The sequence below is a fragment of the Cupressus sempervirens genome, chromosome 5 (assembly GCF_028749045.1).
Source record: "Cupressus sempervirens isolate cs-2001-9-10 chromosome 5, ASM2874904v1, whole genome shotgun sequence".
NCBI classification, from domain to species: domain Eukaryota; kingdom Viridiplantae; phylum Streptophyta; class Pinopsida; order Cupressales; family Cupressaceae; genus Cupressus; species Cupressus sempervirens.
The window spans coordinates 339,024,331-339,043,751 of NC_143122.1; the positions used below are offsets into that span (position 1 = coordinate 339,024,331).

The following is a 19,421-nucleotide window of genomic DNA, read 5'->3' on the forward strand; positions in this document are numbered from 1 at the left end:
TATAATAACTATTACAAGCTATCAATATTAACTAAATAGTTTATCAATTTAGGTAAATTATACTTTATAAGATACTTTTTATTGGATCAGCGTAAACTACTTGAGGAAGGATTTTTTTAATTTCCTTCATAATCATAAAGATACTTTCCCGTTTGGAAATGTGCGCAATCTCACACAAATATTTTGAAATGGCACACAGATATTTTGAAATGTTTCGTTGGGGCCACTCTTACCAATTTTTCTATGGTAAATTGCGGTTGTACCACCTGGCACCTTTGATCGGATCTCTTCCTACTGATCATGATTCCATTTAACCAAATTAATCCATGATAATGTTGCAAAGGATTTGTACTTCTTGTACCGGGAAGCATTTCTATACTTTCTGTTCTTGGGTTTTTTGTTCTGTCACTGATTAAATCCATCGGACTTGTGTAATCGGTATGGGTATTGCACTTAAAGTGACAGAAGAAAATTCATCTCCACCCTCTCAAGCAGACCTGTCATCTAATTATGAAAACGGTAACGACAGCAACAATAACACCAACAGAGTGAGTTACTTATTTGTATATGGAAACTCAAGGCCAGATGTTCCTGGAAGCATACAAAATCAGCTGAGTTTGCAGAGCAAGAGAGCTTGGCTTCTGGGCAGTCGTTTATATTCATTTAATGTATGTATGTACAGCCGGGGTAAACTTTAATGCTTTTGAAATTTTAGTTATATTTAATGTACTGTTATAGAAGAATATTTTTTGAGTGGTTGTTTAGGGCATTGAAAAGATCTCGGAAAACGTAAGGAATGATGCTTATTTCTAGATTTTTTTCATCAAGTATGTGTGCCCGTTTTGTGTTATAGGATTCTTGGGGAGCGACAGTTAGATAATGGACGGATTATTTTAGTTCACTGATTAATGGGTTTTGTAAAATTAGACTGGCATTTTAGGAAATCGAGAATGCTTTTTGAGTGAGCAACTATTGGTGCATAAAAATAGAGCTGTGGCCGCTGAGAAATTTGAGGAATATTTTAATGGAAGTGATCTCATGAATTTTACTTTTCACCTTTTAAATTTAAGGACTGTGTAATTGATGAAATATTAAGAAAAAAAAGAGTTTTATTTTCTTTCAAAATTTTTAGTTTTGGTGGGATTAAATGTTATAAATTTTTGGCATGTGGCAAATATTTCTCCTAAGCCGGAGGGGCTAAACCCAGCCCCACCCAATTTTCACCTGCTCAATTTTAGAGGCCTGAAAATGAGGGGATCCTATTTTCTAGGAAAAGATTCTAAATGATCCTCCAGCCCCTCAAAAAAAATCTCATGGGACCTCTTGTGCCTAAAAAGTAGAGCTGTAGCCCCTCCCATGGGACCCCTGCCTTAGGGAAGAGACCCAGTAACTAATAGGGGTCCAATAATCGTGATAGTTTTGTCATAGATGTCCCCCAATTACCGATCTTAAATGAGTTCCAAAAAATGAAAACACATGTACTAATAGCCGATCACACATGTACTAATAGTTGATCATTTTAAAGCTTTTCATAACTTTTTTGGTCGGTGATTGACCAATTCGTGCACTACTATTGGGACATTTCATAAAGACTACCTGGAACATTTAACCACAAGCACTGGTGTTTTTTCAGTGAGCAACTATTGGTGCATGAACATAGCAGGTTCGAAACAAACATTTTGAAATGACACTTTTGGACCACCACGATCTCTACAAAGAAATCCGTGGATACCCAAAAGCCGAAACCTTAGCTTGAAGCTCGTCACTCTCCTACAGAGGTACACCGAAAAATTGGCACAATCAGACTTATGATTTAGAAGTTCTAGGTGCATGAAGTTAGCCAAGGTGGCTACTGGGGCTTTCCCCCTACAAGTATATGAGCTTGTATTTCTTACCTTGAAAGTAAACGAATGGCCACTTATGACATATTCTTACAATTTCCACCCCATAAAACTATGCTTGGTTTTGTCACCACTGTGAGAAGAAATCCCACTTCCAAATAATTGGATCAAATCCAGTCTTGTTTGTGAGGAATTTGGGATATAAACCAAAACTTACAGGTATATGAGCTTTTATTTCTCACCTCGAAACTGAGGGAATAGCCGGTTATCCTATATTTGTACAATGTCCAACCCATAAATTTGTACTTGGTTTTGTTACCATTTTGAGAGAAATTTTGACTTCCAAACAGCTAGATCAAATTCATTTTTGTCTTCTTCGGGATTGAGCATAATTTTTGAATGCAATTGAGCATGTCCAGAAAAAGTTCACCACACATCTTGAAGAGCCCTCGCTACATCCTAGTTATTTTGATTTATTTGCTGCTCCAACACATTGCTGATCAATTCAGTCTGGGAAAAGATGTTGTTAATCAGATGGCTTTTGAATTATGTGGTCGGAGCAAATATTGGACACAACCTTCTGTTAAGGAATATGAGACCAGAGGTAGAATTTTATTCTTTAATTTATATCCAGATGATGATATATCTGACTGCTCTAATTCTGATATCAATCACAGCAGGGATATAGATAGATTGCTTAACATGAATTCTGATATTTTACTTGTATTTAAATCTTTCAATGAACAATGCTGATGCTTTCTTCTTAGTCGCAGGTGAACATATATATGCAGATCGCAGGTAATAAAATGAGTTGTTTGATGTGTTTCCAAACGATTGTGCCACACAATATATATAAGGATTGAATGGTTGTGTCTCATGTAGAGACATGGCTCTATGTGCCCTTTGGGCCTGTAAGGTCATGTCTCTACATGAGACAACCCTTAACCATTAGTTATGATTCATTATCCTTTCCACATTCGGTGTTTATGTGCTTTAAAGAAACCCGATCATGATTGGCATCTGATATTTCACAATATCCGATCTCAATCGGTGATATAGCATAATGAAGTAGCTCATGATAACAATGAATAACAGAATCATATTCATGATTTACAGATTGTGATGTTATCATAGTATGATCGTTGCATTATTAGCGAGGGAGGATATGACTATCTCACAAAAAAACAATGATCTAGATTTGATCAATCTAAGATTCAAATACTCATCAACACAATAATCTGATATCTGACACATTCCGGGACAATAACTGGGTATAGTCTATCAGATGTTTATCTTGATCTTAAGGTAATATAAAATCATGATCTCTGGCTCAATCCGGGACTAAGGTAGTGTATCATGATTCTTTTCATCGTCATGAATTTTGGGACAGTCCAGGACAACAAGTCCTCATAGTCTTATTATGACAAATCAACAAATCAACAAAAAACATCAAGAAATCAACAAAAAAACACGACAAAAGTAGTACCATGACTTTCAGCTCATCCTGAGACAACAATAGAAGTCAATCATGATACTTTTGTTATCACACTATCCGGCATATTCCGGGACAGCAATTTAATGAAGTCTATGATAATAGGTCAATCTATTGTTGAGGTCGTCACCTTACAATAGAGACCTAACATCTCAGATAATGAAAGATCGTCACCTTTCATAAACAACCACTTGTGCACAGTAGTAACTCTTTAAAACAATAGAATATATATATATATATATATATATATATATATATATATATATATGTATATAGGTATGTATATATATAGGTATATGTATGTATATATGTATATATATATGTATGTATATATACATATATACATACATACATACATACATACATATATATATCTATGTATGTATGTATGTATATATACATACATATATATATATACATATATATACATACATACATACATACATACATATATATATATATATCTTCTATTGTTTTAAAGAGTTACTACTGATATATATATATATATATATATATATATATATATATATATATATATATATATATATATATATATATATATATTACACAAAACTGAGAGTTTATCTCAAGAGTTACAACAATAATTTTGTCATACCAAGTTTTCCTCTGAAGTATTCCACTTTCAACTTTGCAAGAGGTTTGGTGAATATGTTGGTAGACTACTCTTCAGTGTTGATGTATTCCAACTTGATGGCACCTCTATCTATCATATCTTTAATGTAGTGGACGACAATCTCAATATGCTTTGATCTGTTATGGAAGACTAGATTCATTGAGAGTTTGATACAACTTTGATTAGCACAATGTATAACTGTTGGTTTTAGATGCTTCCCAAATAGCCCAACCGACAACTTCCTTAACTATATTGCTTCTCCAGCTCCCATGGATGCGGCGATGTACTCTGCTTTGGTGGAGCTTAGAGCGACAAAGGATTGCTTCTTACTAAATCAGGATATCATTGCAGATCCAAGACTAAAACAACATCCTGTGGTGCTCTTCCGATCAGTAGAACATCTGGTCCAATCAGAATTTGAATATCCATGAAGCTGTAACTCAACTTTGTCATATTTCAGACCATGTCCAATAGTGCCTTGCATGTACCTCAAAATGTGCTTTGCTGCCATGAGGTGAATCTTCTTAGGTTCACATATAAACTTTGTGTATTTGTAGCATAACGAATATCAGGACGAGTGTTTATTAAGTACATTAAGGATCCAATTATTTGTCTATAATATGTAGGATCAATGGCCCCAGACTTGTGTGCCTTAGTTTTGAGTTTATGAAAATTTGTCTCCATAGGTGTGGATAACGATTTGCAGTCCATCATGCCAAATCTGTTCAATATGTCAATGGTATACTTCCCTTGGTTTAGGAAAATGTATTGTTCCTTTTGCCTTACTTCTAATCCTAATAAGTAGTGTACAGGACCTAAATCTTTCATTTCGAATTCAGATATGAGGTCTTGCTTACATTTAACAATAAGATGGTCTTCGCCTGTTATCAAAAGATCATCAACATAGAGAATTAGTATTAACATAGCTACCTTTGATTTCTTGAAGTGTATGTTAGGGTTTGCTTCATTTCTTGAGTACCCTAATTTGATAAGGTAGCTATCTATTCTCTCATACCATGCCTTGGGGGCTTGTTTAAGACCATAGAGAGCTTTCTTGAGTTTGCACGCATGTGATTTCTTGTCATGGATAACGAGCCCTTTTGGTTGTTCTAGGTATACTTCTTCATTAATGACTCTGTTTAGGAATGTCGTCTTTACATCCATTTGATGTACCTTCGAACCTTTGGATTTGGGTTTTGCAATTATGGTTATGACAAATGTGTAACGAGCAATAGGAGCAAATGTTTCTTTATAATCAATTCCTTCCTTCTGTGAAAATCCTCTGACCACAAATTTGGCTTTGTGTTTTTCTATACTGCCATCAGGGGCTTGTTTGATTTTAAATAACCATCTTGAGGAGACAACTGGTTTGTCTTTGAGTCTTGGCACAATATCCCAAACATTATTTTTCAATATAGATCGATATCCTCAATCACGACATCTTTCCAATCTTGGGATTTTAGAGCTTCCTCAACATCAGAAGGTTTTGAATTAGTGGACTCATTTGAGTGAGTAACATAACATGAATGGTTTCTTGTCTTCTTGGTTTCTCTAAGCATTTCATTAGGGGCCACATTGTTTTCTTTAGACATTTTTTTTGCCCATATGGGCCTTTTCTTATTGAGTGGGTTTGGTTATCCTTAGGATTAGGTGCAGTGGGTCCATTATCTTTTGTACCACTCTCCCTCTCAATCATAGAACTTTTGTCCTTCTCAAGAATGAAATCATCATTAGGTTCTTCTATATCTTTAGAAGTCTTGTATGCAATATCTTCATCAAGCTTGACATCTCTACTGATTTCAATTGTCCTTGATCCTGGCACATGTACTCTGTAGGCTTTGGATGAATCACCATAGCCAACAAATATGCCTTTCTTTCTTGAGGGCTCTAGTTTAGTTCTTTTCTCCTTAGGAATATGGATATATACAAGACAATCGAAGATTTGTAAATGACTTAAATTTGGTTTGTTTCCTGAGAAGACCTCTTCAGGTATTATGTTTTCTAGAATTGTATGAGGGCATCTGTTTTGAATGTATACAACAATATTAGATGCTTTAGCCTAGAATGTTGTATGCATATTTTGATCGTGCATCATAGCCTTAGCTACTTCAATGATAGTTCTATTTTTTCTTTCGGCTACTCTATTTTGTTGAGGATTATATGGTATAGTATACTCCCTCTTAATCCCAACAGATATACTTAATTCTTTAAGGTCCCGTTTGGTTGTAAGCGTAGGAATTGAGAATTAGAATAGAAAATTGGAATGAGAATGGAGAATGAAGAATAGGAATGGAAAAATGCAATCCAATCTTGTTTATCCCTTGTTTGGTTATGCAAGCTTAAATTGGAATAGGATTAACTTGCAATCGGCGCCATTTGAAAATATGCAATTGGCACCATTGGAAAACTGTTGAAATATTTGAAAATATTGAAAACAAAGTTCTAGCGCTCAGCCCAGGTCAAAGCGGATTTGAAAATTTAATCAAATTTGAGAAAGTTAAAATGAATGCAAGAATAGCAATTCCAATTACAGGTATTTTTTGGAATGGACAAAAGCTCATTTTGGGGCTAAAATGAGAATACGTATTCCTATTCCCTATTCCTATTCCACGCACCAAACAAAGAATACAAATCATATTCTAATTTCCTATTCCTATTCCGGTTGTATTCTAGCAACCAAACGGGCCCTAAAGTTCTTGGAGATATATTCTCCTCCATTATCAGATCTTAGAATTTTTCTCTTCTTCCTAGTTTGATTTTCAACTAAGGCTTTGAATTCTTTAAATTTGGATAGAACCTCATTTGACTCTTTCAGTTTGAGGAAATATATCCAGGTTTTTCTAGAATAATCCACAAAGATGATGTAGTATGAGTATCCTCCTAATGAAGGTACTGACATGGGTCTACATAGATCAGTATGAATGAGTTCAAGAATGCTCTTAGATTTATGTTCACTACGATGAAAGGGAGTTTTAGGGTTCTTTCTTAATGCACACCCTTTACATATTCCTTCATGTTCAGGTTTAAGGTTAGGTAAGCCTTTACAATTTTCTCTATAGAAGGTAAAGCTTGAAAATTTAGATGCCCTAGGCTTCTATGCCAAATCTCATTTGTCTTCCCACTTTCATGGTTTAGGGCTAGATTTGTGGAATTACAAAGTTTGTATAGGTTACCTTCTCTAAATCCAATAGAAATTGCATTTTTTATGTTTGAAATTTTAGGCCAGCATAGGACTTTATTTTCTTGAAAGGCAACCTGATACCCTTGATCTACTAGACCAGATATAGAGATAAGATTTCTCTTGATTCCGGGAACAAATAGGATATCTTTTAAGTGTAAGTTAACTCCGGTACTTAGTTATAGTGAACAAGTCCCAATTCCTTTCACATGGTATGCAGAGTTGTCGCCTATTGTCACTTCTTTAGATGACTATTCTTCTATAGTCTCAAATTTATCTCTAAATCCAGTTATATGTCTAGAGGCTCCACTGTTGACTATCCAAACATTTTTATTGGTGTTTAACTCACTTGATAAGGCAAGGCAATATAGTGAATATTTGTCTTTTGCTTCCTTGACTTCAGCCATGTTGACAGGATTTTTCTTTCTTTTTGGACAATACATGTGAGAATGTCCAAATTTGTCACATTTATAACATTGGACTTTTGATAGATCTCTTTTCTTATAGTTTTTCTTTCCTCTCTTTCTTTTGAATTTTCCCTTTTTATTGCTTAATTTTGCATGTAATGCTTGAATCTCTTCTTCCTTGTTAGAGATGATACCTCTTGAGATTAGTTGAGACTCTTCTTGAGTGTAGTCATTTTTGAGCTGATCAAATTTGGGTATAGAGGGATGACTAATGCATTGAATAAATGACTTCCATGATATTGGTAGTCCTCTAAGGGCTATTAGAGATAATTCCACATCTTCTACATTATTTCCAATGGTAGAGAGTTGATCTCTTAATTCAGAGATTTTTAAGAAGTAGGATGAGATTGTATCTCCTTTGTCCATCTTGATGTTTAGGAATAGTTGTTTTAATGTAAGCAGTCTGCTTGCATTGTTTATCTCAAATGTATTTTGAATAGTTTTGAACACATCATAAGCAGTTGTTAGTTTTGCTATTGATGGAAGAATATGATCTTTAACTCCATCAATGATGATTTTCTCAGCCTTATTATTCTGTCTTTTCCATGTTATCATTTCTGATTCATCTTTAGGTATTTCCTTGTTTCCCTCTATAAATGATTCCAATTCAAGTTCTTGAAGTATTGCTGTGATTCGAATTTTCCATGAAATACAGTTAGAGGCACCTTCCAGTCTATATCCTCAGCTCTGATATTGTTTACCATGGTTGATATGGCAAATAAAGAAAATTTCAGTGATCTTGAATCAATAGTCACAGTCGGTTTAATGTTTGTTCTACCAACTGGCTTCTGATACCATGTTAAGGAATATGAGTTCAGAGGTAGAATTTTATTCTTTAATTTATATCCAGATGATGATAGATCTGATTTCTCTAATTCTGATATCAATCACAGCAGGGATATAGATAGATTGCTTTACATGAATTCTGATATTTTAGTTGTATTTAAAGCTTTCCATGAACAATGTTGACGCTTTCTTCTTAATCACAGCTGAACATATATATGCAGATCGCAGGTAATAACATGAGTTTTTTGATGTGTTTCCAAATGATCATGCCGCAAAATTTAAAAAAAAAATAAAATATATATATATATATGTTGTGTCTCATGTAGAGACATGATTCTATGTGCCCTTTGGGCCCGTAGGGTTATGTCTCCACACGAGACAGCCCTTAACCATTAGTTATGATTCATTATCCTTAACCACATTCTGTGGTTATGTGCTTCAAAGAAACCTGATCATGATCGGCATCTGATATTTCACAAAACCTGATCTCAGTCGGTGATATAGCATAATGAAGTAGCTCACGATAACAGTGAATAACAAAATCATATTCATGATTTACAGACTGATGTTATCATAGTATGATCTTTGCATTGTTACAGAGATTGAAACAGATTGAATCAGTTTGTGTAGTCAATTAAAATACTCTCTATATATCTACATATATGTTTATATATAAATATGTATAATAGTATATACATATACATACATACATACATATATATACACACACACATGTATATACATGTATATGTATATGAGTATCTAATGTTCCTTCTGAGCAATAATCAGATATAAGATATCTGACAGATGCTACAAATTCAACACCTTCTGCAGAATCATGGTCAGTTTGGTCTAACACCATATATACAAACACCCTCCACCATACATGCTTCTTTTTGAGAGGAACAGCTCTGACCATATCCCAACCATTACTATCTGACATGAAAAGAACCGAACTCCAAACAAACACTTATTCATATAAAACAATTTGAATCTGGATCAATTTATGAATATTTTTATTTAATCAGGAGTCTCACAGTGAAGTCAGAATGATACAACTGGGCATTAAAAATGAGTTCTCAACCAGATTACAAAATCCCAATTGCAAACAGATTGTCATTAATGCTATTGGACAAATTCCAAGTAGTCTTTAACCAGCAGATCTGAGGCTAATGATCTGATCCGACCTCCGTTAGTTTGTTCTGGAAAATGAAATATTGTATGCCTTTGGCTTGTAGGTGTCACAGACATACTGTAAGACAAAGCAGCCAGTCACTTCCTCTAGGCGGGTCCTGTTGGGTTATAATCTGCAACAACCAAACTGTATTCAAATAACTTGATGGGTCTGCTACCTTCAGCGTTAAGAGCACCTGAGCAAAAATACTGTGATTCTTCTGTGCAACCTAATTCCTTTATTTTAATCACTGCTCCCTCTATCTAAATTCTGCAATCTCCTACCTTTTTCTCCAAAAGGTGTCCCCACAATTCTTTTTGTAATGTCCTCTTTTTAGCCGGTGTTTGAGGACGAGTTGTTAGCCTATCATTGTGACCCTCGCGGCCAAATGTTATGGATAGGGGGTCTCAATTGGTTGAGTGAATGGCCAGTTCCTACACCATTGATCAGAGATGTTCAGATTTGCGCTTTGTATGAGTCAGATTGGCACTCTTACGATTTATAGTAAATGTCTATTTTGGGTAATGTTGATGCGAGTTTTGTACCACTTACATAACATATTAGCAATTGAACATTTGATACAGAGTATCAAACATGCAATTCCTCTCTTGAAAAGTTATTACTCATGAAGACATAAGCAATAGCTCCAATGTTCCTTACACTGTTGGATACTCGCTCAGTTTTATCGACGTGATTTGCTGATAATCACGTAGGCGGCCTTATGTAAATTGTTGAGGATGACTTGGACTTTGATGGGATGAAGGTGATGGTGGCTTGGTTTGTGAAATGTGTGGAAGTAGAAAATGTTGATGGTGGCGATGGTGATGGAAGGTGAGTGGATGCGCTTTGATACTTGATTTACTCTAACTTTCTCCTCTCTAAACTTCAACTATCCAGCTACTCACTATTCTACTCCTACTCCTATGAATGGAAGGTTAGCAAATGGATGGGGATCGAACCTAATGAGAGCTGACCAGCGGCCTCACTTCCACAGGTGCAATGATTCAAAGGAATAATAGACTAGTTTACCACACAAAGCTTCTCAACCAGCCGCTAGGATGCTAGTGGTCTAGTATTGATCCCTATCAAACATTTACCAATGCTACCATACGACTATCCATCTACTTTACTTTCACTTGAACAACTTAAACAACTTGAAATGAAATCTAACTAAGTGGAAGTAGAAAACATGCAATAACACCCAATGTTCTTGATCAACATGCCAATCGCAACAATGAAAAAGAGAGCAATTTTGGTATTATTTTCGCAACAATTTCTTCGACCCCTTTACAAATGAGAGCAAATGGCCTTTTATAGGGGCCAAAAATACAACGGACGGTGGAGATCAAAACAAGATCAACGATCCAGATTGGATCCTCAAAACCCTAATTAGGGTTGCCACCCCATCGGCCAATGAGATGCTGCCACCTCATCAATGGACCAATGAAAAAAGTGAAAAAAGTGGCAACCAATGACAAGGCACCAAAATGGTGGCCAATCAGAAATAACCACTTGTCCTATTCTAGAAGAAAGGGAAATTTGCCTCTTGGGCTTACATCAAATGATCTTCTAATATAACTCTTCCTTTTTCTTTCATCTTCTTAGCTAAGGAAATAAACTTAGCTAGCCTTTCGTTAACTTCTTCCATAGGAGGACAAGGTGTGTGCTTCGCCTTGAGTTCCGCTGATTTCGCCATGCTGTTCGCTGCTTGTAGTATCATTTCATGATCCTTCTCATATTCCTTCGCAAATCCAATAAAAGCACTGAGAGAGGAAAGGTGCCCAAATGCTTTTTCTTGATAGCAACCTTTGCCAACTTATCCAATCTCGATCCGAAATCTGTTTCATTGACATCCTTTTCTCTGATATCCTCAAAATCAAGTGCCACCCCAATGGCGCTCATCATGGTTGAAATAGAAGTGTCAACGATTGGACTGTGTCGTGCAATCTCATTATGTATCTCTTCGAGTGTTCTAAATCTTGTAGTCAATGCAACAAAGCAAGATTCAACTATACTCAATCCTCTCTCATCAACCAACCTGGCCCTTTGCAAATGTGCCTCTGGTAGCCCAATGAACGCTTGTAGCCTAGGAATAGCCAAATCTCTGATGGGAAAGAAACCTTTCCACTCTTCTTCGAATAATCTGAACTTGTCTCTAACGGTTACTAATGACTGGAATGTCGAGACGAAGGAAGGCAAGAAATTTCGCCCATCTTGGATTGTATTATGGATCCAATCCTTGACTTTGTGTAGCTGAGCTGATATCTCTCCTGAATTGCTCTCGTTGTCTTGAGGAAGGGCTACCTGGTGCAGCTGTTGGATGGGCTAGCTATCTCTCCAATATTTGTTCTCGGCCTCCAACTTTACTATCCTTTCATTTGCCTTCCTTAACCTCTCTCTGATCGATGCTATACCTTCCTGGACCTCCTCACACTCCATATCACCTGTATTCCTTCCCAAGTTATGCTCCACTATTTCATATTCTTGGGCCACAATCTCATTCACTGCCTTGTTGACTGTTGGAATAGCAATCTGAACCTTTCGGTGATCATCATTGTCGCTCTTGATTACCCTTGCCACCGTTCTTGCCATTTGTTTTTGGTTCTCGCTATCACCCTTTTCCATTAACCCTTGGATGTCCTCAGCTGTATGGGCCGTTACCACCTTGCCTCTTGGCATAAGCATTTGTCTTAACCATAGTGGTGCAGTGCATCTCCCCAAATCTGGATTTGGTTCGACTAACAAAGCATCACCAATGGCCTCAGGTTCCTGACTTATTGCCTCAATGTCGATTGGTCCATTTTCTTCTCTACTAGTTTCTTCCATATCATTTCCTTGCTGGTTCTCCGAGAGAGGGGAGTATTCGGTGCTTTCACTATAGCCATTGATTCCGAATCAGAGCTCACCTCCACCGCGGCCCCTTTATCATTTGAATTGACCTCTTGGCCTCTAGCCTCAACTATACTCTCTCTTGATGGCGTTGCATGCTGTCTCTTGGCTGGAGGCTCTGGATGTTCTTTGCCCTTCTCTACCTCCAAAACTTTCTTCTTGCCATTTCTAATTATTTCCTGTTGCCAGCCATTTCCTTCATTCCTGTGCCCAATTGATTTTGTTTGTCTTTCTTTTGGCTTCATCATCTCATAGGTAAGGGGAATCCTTTGTCTTTGTAGCTTCCTTACTCCTTCATTATACCATGACTCGGTATGTAAATCCACTACCCTTGTAACTTCTTCCAAGGAAGGATCCTGATGGTCATCCCAATCCACTGGATTCAATTCTGTTCCTTCTACTGTATCATAGTCTTCTCTCAACACATTTCCATCATCCTCCAGTTGATCCGGAATATCGAGGCCTCTCCACCTAATAGCCCTCATCATGTTCACCGTTAGCCTTGAGAAAGCTAGCTTTCTCACATGAAGGTCATCTTTGGCGTTGGCCGAAAAGTCTTCTGTAGTGGGAACATGCTTGAATTCATTTCCATGAGATGCCTTGATAAGACCATTAGGGTCAAACCTTTGCCTTGCTCTGTACCATCCTAGATGATACCATTCCAATTCCTTTTCTGCAGCTTCAAAGGAGGCCCGATTTGGGCAACTATCATTGCCAATTATGATTGAGAATGAAATGCTTGTTTTTTCTTCGTCTCTCAATATTCTATCATAGTGCTCAAGTTGTCTAGCCAATTCTAACAAAACTACCTTGTCGGGTGGGTGCCTTGGAAGCTTCTTGGGACAAACTGTACTTCCTGCCACTCTAATGTATGTAAACTGCGGAAATTGGGTGAACCAACTCCCAAACTTCTTAATTCTTGTCTCTGCTTCCGACGAAAGTCTCTTAGCTGGTGTCCCTTGTAATACCCTTATTGTCTTCATGGTGAAGGCATCGCAAAATATCTTGTAATCTTTGTTATAGTGTAAATGGAGCTATGGATAGCATTCATGTACCAAATATTGCCCCGGTCGGCTACCAACTTCTCCTAAGGCCTTAAGTCTCGGACTTTTGTACAATCTGACAATTAGGTAGAACAGATAGGAGCTCATGTAGAATTGCCTTTGGTTTTGCACGGTTCTGAGTTGCAATTCTAAGTTCTCACTTATGATCTTGGCCCAATCAAACCTTCTTTTCCCTTTCTCATTTTCATCAATGAAGAAGTACATCCAATTTTCAAATCTTGTCCCTTGAGCTAGGCCCATGATCCGACTGAGCAGAACAATGAGATCACCATATTTTGGTTTGAAATTTGCCATTGTAAGCCTCGATGATCTGTTAACTCCTTTTCTTCCCTCGCGTATCCAATTTTGCTTTAGATGCATGTAATAGGCCTCTTGGTTATCTTGAAATGATTTAGTTGTTTGATCCATCATTACAATTGTCATGCCCTTGTACTGGGGAATGTTAAATGTTTCTTCAATTGCTTGTTCGCCAATGCTGGCCAACACTCTCTTCCCATGAATTGCCCAAAAATCAGAATCAGATCTGCCTCAATAAAATGCCAAGAATGGAAAATTTTGCCTTTGTCTCAAATTCGCCCAAGCATGAAGTTTGAAATCTGCCCAAAATGCTACCTAGGGCACAAATCGCAGCCCACAAATGGAGGAGAAAACCACCAAAATATGCAAGAATCTGCCCACAAGAAAAATCGCCAAGGTCTGAAAATGGAGAAATGCAAGCAAAAATTGCCCAAGCATGCAAAAAACTGCCTTCCACTAAATTTGCCCCCACAAAATTCGCCCAAGTTTGGAAAAAAAATCTGCTCCTCCACAAAATTCGCCCACATGGAGAGGAAGAAAAGTGATTTGTGAAAATGAAATGGGGAGGAGACTCCCTTTATAGCCAATTTTCTTCTCCTCAAAGCTGGCCGACCTAGTCTAGGAGAAGACAAAAAACAAAAATTAAATTCAAGTTAAGGTCCACAATTAAATACTTAGCTCAAAAAAATTAATTTTGCCAAAAGAAAATTGCACTTTTAAATTTACCAATTAGCTCCAATTGCAAAACGAAATTAAATGGCCTTGAGGGTGTTAAATATTTTCATTTAATGAGGGTTTAGTAATTGATACGTCATTAAATTTGGATTTTGGCTAACCAAAAGCCATTTTTTCAATATTAAATTACTAAATTTATTAAAAACTTAAAAGTTTTCAAGGCAATTAATCCAATTAAAGCCAATTTTTGCAATTTTCCACCAAATCGATTTTGCCAAGCTAAAATAAAAATAAAAATAAAATAAAATTGCATCTAGAATCAAAAATCGATTTTTTGCAATTTTCCTCATTTCAACAAAATTAAAAATTTTCACCAAAGAAAAAATTGAGATTTTTCAAAGACTTGAGTCTAATTAAAATTTCTCTTTTGAAAATTATTCAAATTTACAGAGTTAAAACCAAAATTTCAAAAGAAAACGTCCAAGTACAAAATTCACAACTTTATCCTGCCAAGTTGAAATTAACTTAGAAAATTATTCGGCCTAGGGATAAAATTGATAGCTCTGGAAAATTAAGTTAAGAAAACCGGGTGAAAATAAGCTAAGCCTCCCAAATTTGTCCTGAAGGTGCCAAGGCGTGAAATTTTCAAAACTCAAAAAATTTTGGGCAATCCAAAAATTTGCCGAGGTGATTAAAAGAAAAAGGGGGTCCCCAAGATTTGGGGCGATGTGTGAAAACCTCACAATAGGTAAGTCGGACTTTCTATCTTTAGTGTAAAATTTCTGCAAATTCTTAGGTGAATCAAACTTATCTACCTTCTTATACTTGCTGTAGATAAACTTCAATGTTCTGTCTTGAATTAATCTAGAAATATAAATCTGGAAATGTCTTTTACTTCTGCAAGTTGTATTCGGGCAGTATTGACTAAGGAGCAGACTTTTATTGTTTCTTGTGTGTCCTTAGACTTCAACCACACCCTTATTAAATATATAGATCAAGGGGCATGTCCTTACAAAGTCTCCTTTGAATCATCTTCTTGAAGTCGGCGACTTTTCAAGCAAACATTAGTTTAGGTTCTAAGCTAACCAAGGGTGATTAGTAAGTTTTCAAACTAATATTCCATTATAGGTGCCGTTATCCTAAGAGGATAATACAATAACTTTTGGACCTATTTAATGCAAGATCAGATTAGTATGATCTGTACTCAAACCAGCATGATTGGAAGTTATGGATTTAACACTCCCTCTTATCTTGATAATCATACTGAGAGATATCATATCTAGCAACATCAATTAAGATGAGCAAGTAAGGATTGATACTCTATATCTATCTGAATCTTCTTAGCATGTGGTATCATTGAACACATGACACAATGTCATATTACTAAACTTGTGACATGACATATCACTAATACTAGTGATAACAATAATGCAAAGAATACAATATACAAGATAAATCTAGAGAATAATTAAATTCTTCATTTATCCAAGTTTTGACTCATAGGTACTGGTATTTCTATTTCACAACATGATCCTGAGTTTAAGATCTACTAGAACACAGGGTAAACTCCGGAGAATAGTAAAATTCTTCCTTAATCCAAATTGTGATTTATGAACATAGCAATGTCCACTTCACAATGTGATCTTAAACTCATTTGGATCTTACAATAGAGCTCTATTGTTTAACACATTATTTAAGAGATCATCATCTTTCATAATGTTGTACATACAAGTGTTCATTATCTTAGAGATCGTCACCTCTAAAATAATGAATACAAATGGTGGAGCCCATAATAGTCAATAGCCTGACAATAAAATTATTTTATGAATAATTTAAAGAATACAAATGAATTATAATTCAACCATACCAAGTCTTTTTCTGAAGTGATCTATCTTCACTTTGGAGAGAGGTTTGGTGAAAATATCTGCTGTCTGATCTGCAGTGCAAATGTATTCTAATTTTATAGTATTCCTGTCTACCATGTCTCTTATATAATGGTAAGGAATTTCGATATGCTTGGACCTGTCACGGAAAATTGGATTCATTGAAAGTTTGATGAAACTTTGATTATCACAATGAATAATCGTAGGATTCATGGCTTGACCAAATAATCCCACAAGTAACTTTTTAAGCCAAACTGCTTCCTGAGAGGCCATTGCTGCTGCAATGTATTAAGCTTCTGTGAAACTTTGTGCTACTGAAGATTGTTTTCTGCATATCTAAGATATCATTGCTGATCCTAAATTGAAACAACATCCTGAAGTACTTTTTCTATCCTGAACGTTAACACCCCAATCTGAGTCAATGAATCCATGTAAATCCAAGTCAACTTTCTCATATTTGAGCCCAAGGTTAAGAGTGCCTTGTAAGTATCTCATAATGTGTTTGACTGCAACTAGGTGAATCTCCTTTGGCTCACACATAAACTGACTTAAGGCATTAACAGTGTAGCAAATATCAGTTTTTATATTTACCAAGTACATAAGGGACCCAATCATCTGTCTGTAGAGAGTAGAATCTATGGAAGGTGATTCTATTGCTGCTTATTTAAGTTTACGTAGATTAGTCTCCATTGGAGAAGACATAGACTTGCAATTCCACATTCCAAATCTCTTCAAAATATCTAATGTATACTTCCCTTGATTAAGTATAATGCTGTCAGAATTTTGTCATACTTCCAGTCCTAGGAAGTAATGATGGAGTCCCAAGTCTCTCATCTCGAATTCTCTAATTAGATTTTTCTTGCATTGATCTATGAGATAATCATCACTTGTTATTAGTAAATCATCAACATACAGTATCAGAATTACCATATCATCTTTATCCCTTTTATAATATAGATTTGGATTGGCTTCATTTTTGGAGAATCCTAAGCCAGTGAGATACTTATCAATTCTTTCATAGCAAGCCCTTGGAGCCTGTTTAAGCTCATAGAGAGCTTTCTTGAGCCAGCAAACAAAAACGTTAGGATCATGAGTTTCAAATCCTTCAGGTTGCTCCAAATATACTTCTTCTATAATCTTTCCATTCAAAAATGTTATTTTTACATCCATCTGATGTACTTTCCATCCCTTCGATGCTGCAATGGCTAGGACTACCCTTGCAAAAGTGTATCTGGCAATAGGAGCAAAGGTTTCTTCATAATCAATCCCCTCTTTCTGAGAGAATCCCTTGGCTACAAATTTGGCTTTATATTTTTTAATGCTACCGTCAACAACATGCTTTATTTTAAATATCCACTTGGAAGAAAGAATAGATTTTCTTTCAGGTTTTGGAACAATTTCCCAAACATCGTTTTTAATAATAGATTGGCATTCTTCTGTCATAGTTGTTAAAAATTTAACATGATAATCTACAGATCCTGAAGTGTAGGACGCACTTAAATCTTCTTAGTCTAGATATCTACGATGGCTTTATATGTCTACTCTCCTTCCTATGTTAGGTGGCGACTTTTCAAGAACAAATTGCATTTAATCCTAAACTAATATAATGTGTGTGTTAATGTTAATTCTAACTTGTCTTGAAGACGCCAATCCATGAGAAAGGGTATCAAAGCCGACCAAGGATAGGGACATGCCCTTTGATGGTGACGTCCCTTGGTTTAGATATTTAGAGGGATGATGATGCAGACTTGTAGGACACACAACACAAAAAGTTTAGTTTGTTCCTCCAAGCATCATTGTTCAGTATTTAACAGCATTAAGATATTCTCCAATATCAGATCAAACAATCGATTCTTCCTTCTTGTGTCTGAAATAAAAGAGATTAAGTGTTCTTCAAGTCTTCAAATATTTTCTTAAGAAGATTATCATACTGTTCTACCTGCAGTTACATACAAAGATCAGATTTACAAGTACAGACTTCATCAATATTCAGATCTCAGTAATAATAATCAGCATTCAAGGAAATAGGAATTAGAAGTCTGATATAAAGAAGTTGCAGAATCTTTACATGGTATTAGAGCTAAGTTATCAAATCTAGGGCTCTGCAAAATTCAGTTATCAGAGTTCACATATATTTAGTAAACTTTCTCCTATCTTCAATGGCATACACAATCAGACTCGATGACAGGTTTGATGGGAAAGAACACTTTGAAGCCTGGAAATTCAGAATCATGATGATTCTTGAAGAGAACAATGTGAAACAATTCATTGCTGGAGCATCCAAACAACCCCCAATTGAACCTCACAAATCCATATGGAGCGAAGGAAATAGAAAAGCTATTCAAATCATCTTGGATGGAGTTAAAAATGATATCGCACCTATGCTTACAAAACATCAAATTGCCTTTGATATGATGAATGCATTACGAAATGCATATGAAGTAAACAATGCAACTAGGGTTCTTGCACTAAAAAGGCAAATGAATCACATTCAAATAAAGAAAGGAGAATCGATAAATTCTTATTTCCTAAGAGTTGCCAGTATTAGAGATGAACTATCAAGCTTAGGAACCATCATTAATGACACAAAATTAACACTTATGGCTATAGATGGATTGCCAGATTCATGGGAAACATTTGCACAAGGAATAAGTGCCAAAGGTCAGCTTCCAGAGTTTAATAGACTCAAGAATGATTGTCTTCAAGAGGAATCCAAAAAACTAAAGAAAGGAGGGAAACCAAAAGTAGAAGATGAAGAACTTCATGTTCTTAATATGAACTCCTATAAAGACAAAAAGAAGCTTTTCAAGAAGAAAAAGGGAAATCAAAAGAATGGAAAACCCAAGAAAGACCTATCTAAAATGAAGTGTTTTAAATGTGAAAAATTTGGATACTACAAATCTAATTGTCCTGAAAATTCCAAACAACAAGCAAATTGTACAAATGTTATTAGAGAAGAAGATACTTATGATCCTGAAAACTGTGTTTTGTATTCCTCTCTATCAAATGAAATTTCAAATAAAGCATGGGTAATTGATAGC

The 19,421-nt window shown here is 35.9% G+C and overlaps 1 protein-coding gene across 1 annotated transcript in view; it reads left to right on the forward strand.

Annotated features, from left to right (window-relative positions):
- Positions 1 to 209: 209 nt before the first annotated feature.
- LOC149556069 (uncharacterized) overlaps positions 210 to 19,421 on the forward strand; it is a 76,230-nt gene continuing 57,018 nt past the window's right edge. The window contains exon 1 of the mRNA XM_089830205.1: positions 210 to 668. Within this exon, the coding sequence (XP_089686331.1) occupies positions 441 to 668 (228 nt within the window). The 5' untranslated portion in view covers positions 210 to 440. The remainder of the gene's footprint in view (positions 669 to 19,421) is intronic.